At 41.9% G+C, this 14,573-nt stretch overlaps 1 protein-coding gene across 1 annotated transcript in view; it reads right to left on the reverse strand.

Annotated features, from left to right (window-relative positions):
- adgrb2 (adhesion G protein-coupled receptor B2) overlaps positions 1 to 14,573 on the reverse strand; it is a 118,112-nt gene that overhangs the window by 12,988 nt on the left and 90,551 nt on the right. The window contains exons 27-30 of the mRNA XM_035992847.1: positions 12,718 to 12,890; positions 11,833 to 12,549; positions 9,329 to 9,364; positions 6,967 to 7,080 (exon numbers count right to left, since the gene is read on the reverse strand). Of these exons, the coding sequence (XP_035848740.1) occupies positions 6,967 to 7,080; positions 9,329 to 9,364; positions 11,833 to 12,549; positions 12,718 to 12,890 (1,040 nt within the window). The remainder of the gene's footprint in view (positions 1 to 6,966; positions 7,081 to 9,328; positions 9,365 to 11,832; positions 12,550 to 12,717; positions 12,891 to 14,573) is intronic.

A 14,573-nucleotide genomic window follows, 5' to 3' on the forward strand; every position in this document is an offset into this window, starting at 1 on the left:
GGGAGAATGAGATATGAAGAGGAAGAAGAGGAGATGACTTGCTTTATTGCTGAAATGTGAAATTGAAGCCCTTCAGCTTAAAGTGCCCATATTATGAAAAAAAAAAAAATCACTTTTTCTGGGATTTGGGGTGTTATTTTGTGTCTCTGGTGCTTCCACACGCACACAAACTTGGAGAAAAAAAAACATCCATGCTGTTTTGAGTGATACGGGTTTCTGAATGTAACCTGCCTTCAGTCTCCGGGTGAGCTGGTCAAAATCGGCAGGACCGTCTACGTCATCGGCCGAAACATTTGGTGTGCGCTAACCACTTTAGCTAATACCACATCAACCACATCAGCTAGCTGTTTCTCCAACTTCGGTCAGTACAAGGCAGGATTAGCCGGGAGACTTCTTCTAAACGAGGGCGCGCGCACTTCCAACTTTGCGTTGAATACCTGCAGACGAGGGACATGTAAGTAGTTCTATGGTGTTGTAGCAGTGTTTTGCCATTGAGAACGAAGTGGCTAACCGCTAGCAGCGCTAGCTTCTAGCTAGTAGTCCTTACCTAGCTACTACGCATGTGCGACTCCCAACAAAGAGATAGAAGTGTGATGCCTCACTCTGTAGCTAAAACAGAGAGTTCAACACACGGGGTGGAAAGAGGAGCTGCAGCAATGTATAGTACAACAAAAATATGGTGTTTTTTGAAAATTAAACCATGTAAACCTATTCTGGTACAACCTCAAAATACAATTATGAACCTGAAAATGAGCATAATATGGGCGCTTTAATGCCAGAAAATTTACTATCAAGACCTACAAATTGAGTCTTTTGTCATTTAAAACTATACATCTTCATTTCACATGAGACATCCTCAAAGCATACACACTACCTTGGCTACAATTCCCTTCAATGGTCTAAAAACATGCTGGAATATCAATAACAGCCACTAATGTTAACTGTGGATGCTTAAAGAAAGCACCTCAGGTCTCACCTCTCTTTTATGGGGCAGGTTAATGGAAGAACCCTTTTAGAATATATCATAATGTATTTCCATATGTAGCCTCATAGATAGGATTTCATCATAGAATTCAAACAAACGCCTACAGCCAGCCATTTAGATTGAATTGCAAATACATCTTTCATAATCGTAAAATGTTTCTTGCTGTCCCCACTCTGATCTAGCATGAGTGAAATCACAACAAAGTAGAGCACTTGTTTCCTTTGTCTTTTTCTCCATCCCACTGCGTTGAGCACAACTCCTCGCTCTCTATCTGGAGAGGGAAGCCAAGCACGCTTCATTTAATCAAGAACACAGCAGACGAACACAGCAGACGACGGGATAGAAATATATCCCATTTGAAAGCTAAAAAATGCATCAGCCAGGCCATTACACAGTGCAAACTATCGCTCTCTCACAAACACACACCGTCCATCCTACACACAGAGAGGCACAACACTTCACTGGGCACCGCATGCAAATTTGTGTTATGACCTTCTGAACCCTGCGGAGAGGATAGAAAACGACACTCCATACTGACTGTGGCCAAGACGCTGTTCTTAATCTAAACATTAACGCGCACAGTATTTCTAATGCACACTGTGTTACATAAACACTACATCCACTCGGTCTCTCAGTAACCCCACTGACTCCATTTGTCTCCTGTCTCCATCATGAGAGACACAATGAAAATGGACTCCATCTCTCTGCTAACCATTTGGCCCCTGTCTGAGCATCCACTGCACTTAAAACAGAGCAGGATTTGTTTTCATTTGCAAAGACCACTTTCTATCCACTTCAACAGAGTATAATACAAGTGTTACATTGAAATATATTCTTGTATGGGGGCAACTGTATCTATACCAAAACACGAGTCAAAGTCAGAAACTGTTGTCGTAATATCAACAAAGCAAAAATAATAGCGAAGAATCTACAATCGATCAATATTAGCCTCTGTAACTAGCCACAATTCTGAATGCATAAGAGTTGCTATGCATCTTACTGCATTAAAATGCACACAGATGTCTGAAACCGGCAGGAGAAATGTATATGTGTGTCACAGCATGCAACTGACCTTTGTTAGTGATAGTTTATCAGTAGGCTAAGCCATTTTGTAGAGTAGATTTTAAAGGTCACGCATATGTTTTTTCTTCTTCTTAAAAACAGAATAAGTAACAGAGAGAGACATGTACATGTATTGTCAGACTACAGGAATGGCTCCGTTAGCCTCAGCAGCCTAATAGAAAAGACAGACAAGGTGATTTTTAACATTAAGGTTAATGGGGAGTCTTGTAATATAGTGTCTGCCTCCCCCCCTTCTTTCCGGTCACGTCTTTCCCCCTCTTTTCCATCTATTACGCGTAATACTTAAGTCATCTATTAACAACCTCTAGCTATCAGTGTGGTACATATATGGGATAATTGGTTACAGGGCAATACAGAGTCAACAACAGTTGTGAAAAGTGGAGTGTTTGTGAAAAAGTTTGGAGTGACAAGGAAAGACAAGCACGGCAGAAATCAAGAGATTCTATCTGAGATGGCACATGTAATGCCCAAGACCGCTTTAAGCCTACTTCACTTGAACAGAAAATTGGATAAGATGTGAAAGTAGAAAAAAAAAAAGTTTGTGTGTGGGACATTTTCTGATATCCACTCATCTCCTGAACACAGAGATCCTACCTTTCCAGAGAAGTAAAATGGATCAGATCTCTTCTGACCCTATAATCCTTTGGGATATTTCTCTCACCAGCGCCCATACAAAGTGCATCATGTTTGGCCCTTTTTTAGTGCCAATGAGCTAGTTTATGGACAGAGTATCATGGTTTATGAGGTGATTATAAAGCGGTTTGGATGGGTCATTATCTTTATGAACTGATTTATCACTTGGTTATGGTGTTTGGGTCATAAGGTTTAATTCAGGCACTGAAATAGGAACAATGAATGTATGGATGATTGTCACACCACACAGTGGTGCCACATGAATGCCCAAAAGAGCTAAACAATAACAAAATGTGATTTGAAAAATTTATGTCATGGTAGATAAATCCAGTCCCGCATCAGACCACCTTACAAATCAATCTCTCTGGTTATAGTGATTACAGATCATATATTCCAGTATGGATTTGTATGGGAGTTGATGGGGGAAGGGGAATTAGCATTCATTAAATGAATGCAGAAGCACAGGGGGTACAAGCTGTGATGCACTGAACTGTTACACCACCACACCACTAGGAGACCATCTAATATTTAGGCTCATTAAATACAGTCACTTCACTACGAGACAGCGCTGGTAGTAGATGAGCAGCTACATGGAGTGAGCTTATAGTTTTGACACTGTCTGTCTGATTAACTACGAATAATTATAGTCTTGAAATAGGCTTTTCAGTGAAACATTTACTTTAGCAGGTAATGCTATAAGTATAGGGTACATTACTCTAAATTGACTGTTGGCCTAACCCCAACCCCCTTAGTTACTGTTGCTACACTTCAAGCTGCCAAGCTTTCCATTCTCACAAGACACATATGCAGTTTACCACGACAACGGTGGCAGATTTACCATCAAAATGATTATTAGTTCTTGAAAAGGTGGTTAGACATAAGCAGGTTTCTCATTTTCAGCTGGCAACTGTCAATTTCTTCGGTCTTTCAGTGTCTGTTCGGTCTTCGTCTTTATCAGCTATAGCTAGATAGTGTTAACGATAGCTCCATGAGTTGGTTGAAAACTTAAAATTTTCTATGTTTTCAGCTGACTTTTTAAGCGAGAAGAAGGGTCTTAAATAAGCAACTGATGGCTATATGCATGATATTGTGCTAAAAGACAAAGATGAAGCTCCATCTCCATCATTAGCCTAAACTCCGCAATTGCTTCCAGAACTAGCTTCCACACAGTGGGACAATACTACACAATTGGTGTGCTTTAGCGAACAGACTTTTTTAAAATTAAACGTTTAAACATGCAAACTAAGGATGTGCTTCTTGGCCTTAAGTAACGCTTGGTTAATGTATGTAGTAAGCTAGTTAGCCGGGCATACTATTTATTGCAGCTTGGAGTAGATAAACACATTGTATAATCCATTCCTTACATTCCTAAGGCTAGACAAAAAGACACAACTCCTTCGGCTCTTTCAACGCTGAGTCTTGCTCTTAGTACAGACCCATGCACACCACTTCAACTTGTGGACGAATCTAAAGCTTGACAGGTCTGCCGTGCCTAGTTACGGTTGCTAAACTATGATTGGGGGAGAGGTTCAGCGAACAGTCAATTACATGTAAAATGTACATTTTTACAGCATGGAAACACAGACACAGTACATACAGTGGCAAACTATGACATACATTCACATATAGCGCATCAACTCATCGGCCTTAGAGTGAGTTAAGAGGGCTCTACTGCACGAGGTTTATGCAGGGTTTAGTACGTCTTACGTTGACTTTCTTTGTAAACGAGGGACGTTCTGCGCACTAGTGATGGCTCGGTGTTGTGCCTCGGTGGTGGGGGAGGGGGGACCTGTGGTGGGCGAACAATGGCCGCGGTGGTTAAAAGGGGTTAAAAGTTGTTTAGGGTCCGTTTTAAAATACTGTTTAGGCACTTTAAAGGAGAGAGGGAGGGCTGCAAAACTCAGGAGGGTTAATGAGTTTTTGAGTTATCATTGCCAGAGGTAGATGACTCATCGTTAGACAGGTAAGTGAGGATTTTCCTTCTACTAGTTTTGCCTGGAACTGGCTAACCTCCCTCATCATTTAAAGGTGATACGCTCAATAGAGCCGGTCCTTAAGTGACTAAGTCAATTGGCCATATTAAGTTAAGGGAGAGTATCAACTTCCACAGTACTTTGTGTGTCCATCCTTGAGAAGATATCCTAGTGAATGCAATTATGTTTGCTATTTAATCACAGCACTCATGTAGTATATGGGAAAATCACTGTCAACGTCTGTTATATGTCATAGAAAGGAGGTTATTAAAGTTATTATGAAACAATTATATCATTACTCATGCAGTAACTGTCTCCCAAATACAGTGTATGTGCTTCAAACAGATAAACACACAAACGATAAGGAACAAAGGGACACAGACACACACACATACACTCTTGCCTACAACAAGGCACAGAGGATGCATGCAACCACACATGTAGGCACTCTGATATGCAAGTGTATGGACACGCACGCACACCCACACACACACACACACACACACACACACACACACACACCCCCTTCTCACCCCTCATCTCCATAATTACTGTATAGTCAGCATGTCCATGTCTGGGGTTGACTCTCAAAGTGAGATGTTGACAACAGCAGAGCTGAACTCAAGCTGGGTCCTGTCAAATGCCTGACACTGATAGCATTATCTGTGTAATTATTCACAGTTAAGTGAACTGCCTACTTACTTTTAAGATAATGGATTTGGATAAGTAAGCCATATTTATGCAGCCCCTTTCATTTCATAACTTATATGACGTCACTAACCCAGAGGAAATATGCGTTTCAATTTGTCTTAATTAGCTTAAATATATCCTATATATTATTTGTGGCTGGGCTTCCATTTCTTTTACATTTGGGCATAATCTCAAAGCACACCTGTACACCCTGTGAGATGCATTAGCATTCTGCAGTGCAACAGTTAGGAAACACACACTTCTAATATATGGCTGATGCCTTTCCAAGCAGCCTGCCATTTTTCTTCTCTTCCATAAAATATTTGCTTGGCATTAATGAATGGGGAGTCAGCCAAAGCTTCTGAAAATCTTGATCAAGACGTTGACTAAATGAATAGGGAAGGAAAAGGCCGCCGGTCTGGCATTGGGAAATGGCAGCGTGTTTGCATGTGTGTGAGTGTGTACAGTATGTGTGTGGCTACATGGCATGGGGAATATGAGAGATGTCAGGCTGGCCTCTATTCCTCTACTGGCAGTGTAAATTAGATGTGAACCAGAATGGCGCCAATGCCAGGGGAAAGTACACCTATCAAGGTTGGCTAACTCATCATGGCTCCACGCACTAAAGCTCCGCAGATGAGGGGAGTGCGAGCATGTGCGTGTGTGTTGATATCGTAATGAAACTGGCCCGCTGAAGGTCAGTGCAGAGCAAGCAGGGACTCTTTCGTCTGCTGCTAATGGCCTATTAATGATTCAAAGATGCTTCTGTGTCTCATGCGCACAGGTGCCCATCCAAGCAGCTCATGGACACACGCACACGCGCACACACGCACACACACACACACACACACACACACACACACACACACACAGAGACACACACACACACACAGACAAAAACAGTTACCAGTGTGACACAGGCATTGTGTGTTTTCAGCAATGCATTATAGTGAAGTGATTTGGTAAGAGTAAGAAATAGTTTCACAGGTCTTAACTTGCAGAACTTGGATAGGGCCATGAATGATTATCCCTCAGCTAATAGCTCATGTGATCAACTGTTTTGACAGGTATTTAATAAGGCAAGTTCAGGCCAATTAAAGCCGGTATAAAAAGATATTTACAGTAAGAAAGCTGGAATAACATGTGCCTTGAAAGTTATATTGATGAGGTAGTTATTGTTTGATTCTCCACGGATGTGACAATAAGTACAACAGTGAGTGAATCAAATGGCAATAAAAAAAATAAATACACTATTACATTCAAACTTGTTAGAGCAAACATTTCTAATGCAGCAATTTGGCTGGAAGAAAGAATTTCCACTTCAATTGTACCTCATGTTGTATATCACTGCAAATTGTTATGACTATAATTGTCTGAAAGCTGCATTTGCAAGAATAAGCAATGTCACTTAAGTGCTAATAATATTTAGCCATGCTTCTGTGAAGCATGCTACTGCAATTTTGATCTGTGCAGAAGTTTGCTTTCCAGTATCAGTTCTTTAGTGTTAAAGGGGTGGGGTTTTAGGGTTGTGACAATGTGCGTAAGGGGTGGAGGTGCATGGGTACAGCAGGTTCCCATCCCGCGTTTGGGCAATGGTCTTACCTTGAATGTGGACATGGCTGGGTCCCTGCTATACCTGTCTATGGTGTGGAACTTGGACGAGTGGTTGAGCTCATGGTACAGCTCAGAATGTCTTTTGCGAGTGTGCATCACTTTCTGGAAGGGAAGAAAGGAAGGGACAGCAAAAATGAACCAAATGGAAACAAAAAAAGCAAAAAGGGGGGGTGGAATATAGGGGCAGGCAGGGGAATGGGTAAAAGGCTTAAGGACTGCAGTGACGGCAACCGTGAAAAGGGGTTAGAGAGGGGACGCCGACAGATCGATTGATTGCTGGCTCATGCTCATACATCATCCACTTCCTCAGTCTTTAAGAATTTGGCAACTAGGAGTGCTGTGGAGGATTCATTTAAGTGAAAATTTGGTGAAAATGACAGAATGACAGAAATGCCATTGTTCCAGACTGATGCCTGCTAACTGGCGCTCCCATTAACTCAGGAATTTGTCTAACTCATTAAATGAAGGGCAGGAATTTAACTCTCACACTAGTAAGAGGCTATTTGATAAAAACAGCCCTCGCTGTGTTCTGAATATGTCCGTCTAGAGGACAGCTAAACCCAGATCTTTAATTCTCTGACAGCAAACTGCATTTGTCAGTGCCACTGCCGTTGTGTCACTGTGCTAATGGACAGTGCTGGAGCTGCTCGGCAGTAGCTAATCGTCAAAGCAGCTTGCAGGGTTGAAAGTGACACAGGGGCAAGATGCCAGCACTCACAACCGCACACTTACCGGCCAGGACTGGCGCTTAGCATTGGCTCCAATTACTTCAGAGTGGGCACTCTCATCTCTGCTCAGCTAAGAAGGTGCTACTAGTTCCTTCCTTTTTGCTGCTACGTCTTTAGTTTTCTTTGTCTGAGTCATATGATTTTTGGTCATCATTAATCATATCATCAATAGTCCAATGAAACCTCCTTTAAGTGATCTTCATAAACTTCAAAATAAAGCACTCTTTTACAGGGGAACTCTAACGATTTTATAGATAAAGTTCAGTTTACTTACTACAAGAAGTACTACCCAGTTTTACTGTTGTATAATGTCTTCAATTATGTAGTAATTTAAAATGCATAACAGAAAGCCTGTGTGCATCAGGTGTGGTGTTTGAAATAGGTGAGCATTTGTGGGTGCTAATGAAAGACACTATTGAGTTGCATTATGGGAAATGTGGGATTTCTGGACCCTGACCCCATATTAAGAACTAAAAGTCCAGATATCTCAGCTAGAGATTGACAATGTCTCTTGCAAGTTCCCCAACTTTAAGTGCAATACCAAATCAATGGAGTACTCCTTTAAGTTTTAAGAAATGCATTATTTCCCCTAAAAGACTATATTCTTAATTAAGTTTAAAACTGTTATAATAATGATTAAAGGTGTATAAAGTTGTATATTATATATATATATATATATATATATATATATATATATATATATATATATATATATATAAAGTAATGTTTGACGGTCTAAAAAGATGGGTAAACTCAATTGAAGAAAAAAAAAAACATGGATGAAAATGGGTTTACCTTCCATTGAATCATGGAAGTGTACACACGCTATATTAGTGGTACTTCTATGTCAACCTCTTTCTCAAAAGTCAAAAGTCAATTGATGAGAAAAGAGTTCATTTCCAGGTGAGCCAATCTCCTTGTGCTAAATTCATGCAGCGGCCACAAATGACTCTCTAGTAAATTTGCCAGTTAAGTAAAACAATCAGCCATAGTCACTGTTAGTAGCTCATCACCACACATACCCTCTATATGAAAGATATATCTCCATGGTGAAAGGTGAATGTCCAGTCTTTGCAACGGTCTAAATAAAACTGAATTCTCGCAAAAAAATGCAGCAATGCAAAGGGAGCTATTTTATTGTTGCTAGAGGCTGGAGATTCACAGGACACCCAGGTCATTCTAACACAAACATACTCACACAGTGTCAAACCATGTCGTTCTAACAGCCAATCAACTATGGCCACAACTATGTGTTGACCCATAACTGAATTACTTGTATTCATTCAGACACAAGAAGCATTCTACTTTGCTGTTTCTTTAACCAGGACCCCCACAATGACATGGCAGTGTTGTTTGATTTAATTGTACATGTCAGTGGAATGTTTTTCTTTTAATTGACACATCATTCATTAAGACAGATAAAAAAAGGCCATTGTTGGAGAAACAGCATACTACGTGAGGTAGGTCTGAAACAGTTCATAGTTCTAAATGCAAGGGAGACACAGGTGCGAAGGGAGGGATTTAGCAGTGCTTTTTGCTCCTCTATGCGTTACTCTAGTCCTGGCAGAAGCACAAGAAAGCAGAGACAGGCTGATGACAGGGGGTGAGGTCCGAGATCTTACCTCAAAGTCCAGCTCAGAGTACCGTACTCTTTTCCTCTGGAAGAGGAGGGGGGGGGGGCAGGGGGAGAGAAGAAAGCATCAATGACCAACCCCTCCACCACTATTGAACTCTAGACCTCTCAATCTCGATCTGTCTGTGGATCTCTCAGTGCCATTGTTCAGTAACAAGAGGAAAGCTAATATGCGCTGGCTGCCCAACACGATACAGATATTCTTACAAATGTCAAGGCAAAAAGCAAATCATTCAGTCTATTTCAACGTAATGAGATTAGTAAAACCCCCAGAATAAATCATCCCCTTTGCTATTTTTGGTGAATTTGTAGGAGACATTCCGATTAAAAGAGCTGCAACAAACATATGAGGAATGGTTTTCATCCTCTAATCTTGTTTGGACCCCACCACTCCCCTCTTAAGTGCCTCTGCAGCTATAGCCGCGCGGCACACAAGCCTCCAATTTAACAGCTGCAGACATTTCCAACTCATCTGGCCCTGACATTGCATTGCATCTCCGACTTCCTATTTGGCTCTTGCTGTCTGTCAGATTTGCATTTTGGCAGTGAGAGGAGCTGCTCTCCACAGTTAGTTAAAATCTCTATTCGTTCTTTAAAAGAGCAGAGTTGCTGATCGGATGCTACGGCAGCCAAGGTTTTGAAAGGTAAAGAGATAGAGAGGTGAGTTTCTCTCTGAGATGTCCTATTCACTTTGTGAATTCCACTGCTCATAAAACACAATTCATTATCATTACCTACAGAGGAATCCTTACCTTAAACAGAGAAATTCCGTGATTCAGTGTGCTTTGTAATATGGAAGGCATGCAACATGCATATACATATGCAGTATATTGCATGTTTTGGTGGGGACACACATAAAGCAGTCATCATAAGTAATTTACTCACTCATTCAAAATTCATAAGGAATCCTGCTGTGATTTGCTGTTATGATGGCATGAATGGTCCTATAGGCAACCACAGTCACACACTAGTTTTTCATTATTTCAGTAAATCATACAATAACTTGACCTCTACAGCCAACATTTTGGCATATGGAGAAATTCATTCATATTCCAACACTCCCTGCGGTGGTTTCTACGATGATAGAATAATATGGCCTGTGAACCTTTCTCCCGCCTTGACGAGATCATTTAGAGTTTAAATTTACAAGCCTCTAACAAAAAAATCGACAGTGAAATGAACACTGTGAGTACATTTGCGTGATCCCTCCATTATGCGTCACCATGTTTGAATTGGAGGGTAAAACACTGCTGTGATTTAATCTTGAGAGGCATGCTCTGATATCCATCTCCAAATCAAGCATATTCAAACAGGGTGAAATTATAGCAGTAAATTACATCCCGCAGGTTTCTCTGCCGATTCTTTTTTTTTTTTTTTTTTTTTTTTATTCATGAGTGCACTCGTAGCTCCTCTGATTTTTTATGAGTTTTAATGACTCGTCCTTAACGTCCTCAGCCCTAAATGAAGCATCTGCACTTTTCGGTGAAAGTGTCGCTTCCATCTCCTTAATCAACCTTGTGAGTCAGCAAGATGCCAGTGGGGGAAGATCCAAAGTGTGTATGTGTGTGTTTATGAGTCTGTGTTATCCTGTGCTCGTTTGTGTGTGTAAAATTAAGGTGGGCTGAAAGACATTCAACAGGGGTATTTCCTCTGATCCTGTCTGTCTCAGTCCATCTGCTGTGCCACCTTGTATGGTTAGGAGGGGGTATTACGCATGCGCGCGCACGCCCACACACCCACAAGCCCACACGCCCACACACCCACACACACACACACAGTAAACTAAGATGAAGCTGTCTGTCATGTCATTAAGAGAATAACTCATTTCAACGCTCACTGTCTCAGTCAGCGGCAGTGAATACTACTCAGCTGAGAATAATAGCAGTTGTCATAGCAGACTTGTTCTGAAGCACACAACTGTGTTATTATTGCAGTGTGTTGGACATACTGTTACTGTATATCAAAGACTATGTATTAGAAATTGCTTCAATTGTTTGAAGGCCACACTGTAATATGTGTAATTATATGGATTTACTGTAGCTATACAAACTGACTTCTCTTCTTCCATATTCTTATGTAGCCATAAATATTCATTACAAAAATTCATTTAGTGTAGTATAGAATCTTACAATTGATTTTTCTTAAGGTAAAATGGAATGTTGATTGGTTAAAATCGTTTTTCCCAATGCAATAACTTTCTTGACCTAATGTGACACTACATTAAATGCAAATGGTTTTATTTGCATTTTTCTTGTTTAAATTATAATCCTTTAAAATCCTTGCATATACAGAATGTCACATTAACATTTTCTGCCGATAACTTTCCTCCCCCTTGATGTCTTTCTCTCCTTCTTTCACTTATAGCCACGCAACCACCACATCCATAACTGTGAACATCAACTGCGTGTTCAAGTGAAAGGTGGACATAGTAAAGAAGCTGCACCACCACCACTGGGAACTCCTTCTTCCTTCATCTCTCAACCTCTTACCCACCTCTAGGGATCCTGCTGAGAGGCTGCTGTTGGCATTGGTGCTGCCCAGGTTGCGTGGCAGGGTCCTGGTTCTCTCCACTGCGGTTCCCCCTGTCAGAATCTGTCTGACCGACGGCCTCTGGCCTGGCTTCAGCTGGAGCGAATGCCCGTGGGAGTGCATGTGTCCTCCGTGGGAGTGTACGAGACCACCCTGAGCCATCATGTGGCTGTGCCCGTGGGTCATGGTTTTGATCGTCCCATAGGAGCGGTTGAGGTTCATGGCGATGTTCATGTCGCCCACACTCGACGGCACAAAATCCGCCGGGTACGCCTCACTCTCAGCTGGGTGGAGGGTCAGAGGTGAGGGAGGCGGGGGGAAGGGAGGATCCTCCACTGCGATGTTAAGAGGCTGGTCCTCGCCCCCCAGTCCCAGGCCTCCTCCCTGGGAGGAGGGCGCTGGAGGCTTCAGACTGACCGTCCTACGAGGTAAGACCATGTAGTCTCCCTCCCCGCCTCCTCCACTTCCTCCTCCCACTCCACCACTCCCCACGCTTCCGCCACTTCCGTCCTGGGAGGTGTTGGAGGAAGGGGGCGGTCGAGCCCAGCCCAGGCCACTCTCGGTGCACAGGTAGATTGGAGCGCCGCTGCGTTGCTGCCCCTGTTGTCTCTGCTGATCTACGTTCACCTCCTTTTTTAGAGGCGTCTCGCTTAGCTCATTGAGGCCGCCGAGATTTGGAACCTTGTGGGGGAAAAAAAAGACTTTTTAGTTTTACAAGTATTTCCTGAAAGCAAGATCATCTTATTTGAGATAATCTCAAATCAGAACGTCCTGTGGCTAGATTTTTTAACAGAAAAGACAGACACTTATCATCCTATCTGTAAGTCAATGTAAACTTCAATCCTGTACCTGTACGATGAGGTTGGGAGGGGGGATGTTCCCGGGGAGGGAGGTAAAGTTGACCCCCACTCCCCCCTCCTGATGGCCTGCCAGTTTGGGATCATCCTCATCATCCAGGGAGATGCGGGAAAGGGTCCCAGTGATGGTGGCTGGGTTACAGGTGTTCACCTCCTTGAATATGACTAGAGGGAGATGCAAGGAGACAAGGAAAGCCGTGGAGGCAACAAGAAAGTGGGGGATAGGGATAAAATAGAGGGGTTAGGGTAGTTGATGAAAGAAAGAAAAAAAGAAGAGGTGAATGATTTATGGGTAAGGTAAAAGATGGGGCAAAGGGTGAGGAAGAGGAACATTTAGAGAGAGAAAGAGGAAAATATATTGAATGGAAAGGAATTGATATAGTTTATGCCACACAGAGGACAGTTGACAGAGAGATAGGCGAAACAGAAGCATAACTTAGGTTGTCATACTGAAGGTTGTCTGCAGCTTTAATGTATAGCTGTGACACAGATTGCATCTCCAAAAAAAAGTTTCAGTTCTCATTTTGGGCTTATATGGTTCACAGTAGCTGAGACGAGTTTTGTCTCTGACACTGTGACCTTAAGTCTTGCTGCATCTCGAGGTTTGCCGGTGAGCCAGGATTTTTATTAGCTTGGAAGAAGAGCTTGAGTGCAAAATGCTGTGTGCTTGAAATGAAATGGAGCCAAATTCCCTCGCTACAGAGTCCTGGCCCATATCTTGCTCACCAGCTTATTATTCCCTGTGTGTGAGTTTATGTTCTTTCAATACTGAATGATGAATGTGTATCAACTTGTATTTTGGTATGAGGGTATGATTTTTATTTAATAACACCGTAAATAAAAACAGAACATAAAACTACTTCCAGTGGCTTTGGGTTAGCTTTCATGCATGTTGTTGAGGGAAAAAAAAACTACAAAAAGATACAATACATTTCTAGAGTAGCTACTCTAAAATAAACTGACATGCTGATGAGAGACGATGTTCAGAGCTTACACCAATCTATCATCGCAATCAAACAAAACCCAAACCGTTTGGAAGTTCATGCCAGATGTCATGCTCATTCTGTCACCATCAGAGGAAAGAATATTTACTCTGTGGCCTGAAAATCCAATTCTGGACCAAAGCATGTAGCGCAGTCCATTTTCATGTTAACAGCATTGATGTAATAAAAAGTCAAGCTACACATTTCCTTAAAAGTTATAGCTGGATCATGTTGAGTCTGAGCATACCAGCAAGGACACCTAGCATTTTCTCTGTTTCGCTGTCCTGTTGGTGCAATGTGATGTGAAAGGACTGGATAGGTTTTGGGAAATCTGATCCCCTCACATCTGCATCCAACAGTGGAGACCCAGAGAATGACCTATAGATGAATCCGGCAGTTGTTTCATAACTGCGATGGCATAGTTCAACTGAACGCATTTACACTGACAGTGAAAGCAGAGATGTTTGGGTTAAGCACCGTTGGCAGTTGCCACCTCTGACAAATGAAGGTGGTCTGTGAATGTGAAAGTTATGTATTAATTATTACACAGCCTTTGGGGCAAATAAAGTAACATTAACGTACTGCTTCTGTCTGTTCTCCACAGTGTGGCTATCAAAGTGCTGTGTGGAATAATGGTAGCTTGGTGGTATTTCAGGAGATAATCAGAAGAAATGCAGCATTTAATAAGGATTGGAAACACAAGTGGAATTTCGGGCCAAAAAATATAAGAAAGTACCAGCTAGCAAGAGACATAAAGTGGCTTGGTCTTTTGCGATCACTGATCGGTCCTTTGTGATTGATACATAATGATTTATTGGAGATTTATACAAGTGAAATTGATTTCTGTGAGCAGATTCATATGGCT

This window comes from Sander lucioperca, chromosome 16, assembly GCF_008315115.2.
Source record: "Sander lucioperca isolate FBNREF2018 chromosome 16, SLUC_FBN_1.2, whole genome shotgun sequence".
NCBI classification, from domain to species: domain Eukaryota; kingdom Metazoa; phylum Chordata; class Actinopteri; order Perciformes; family Percidae; genus Sander; species Sander lucioperca.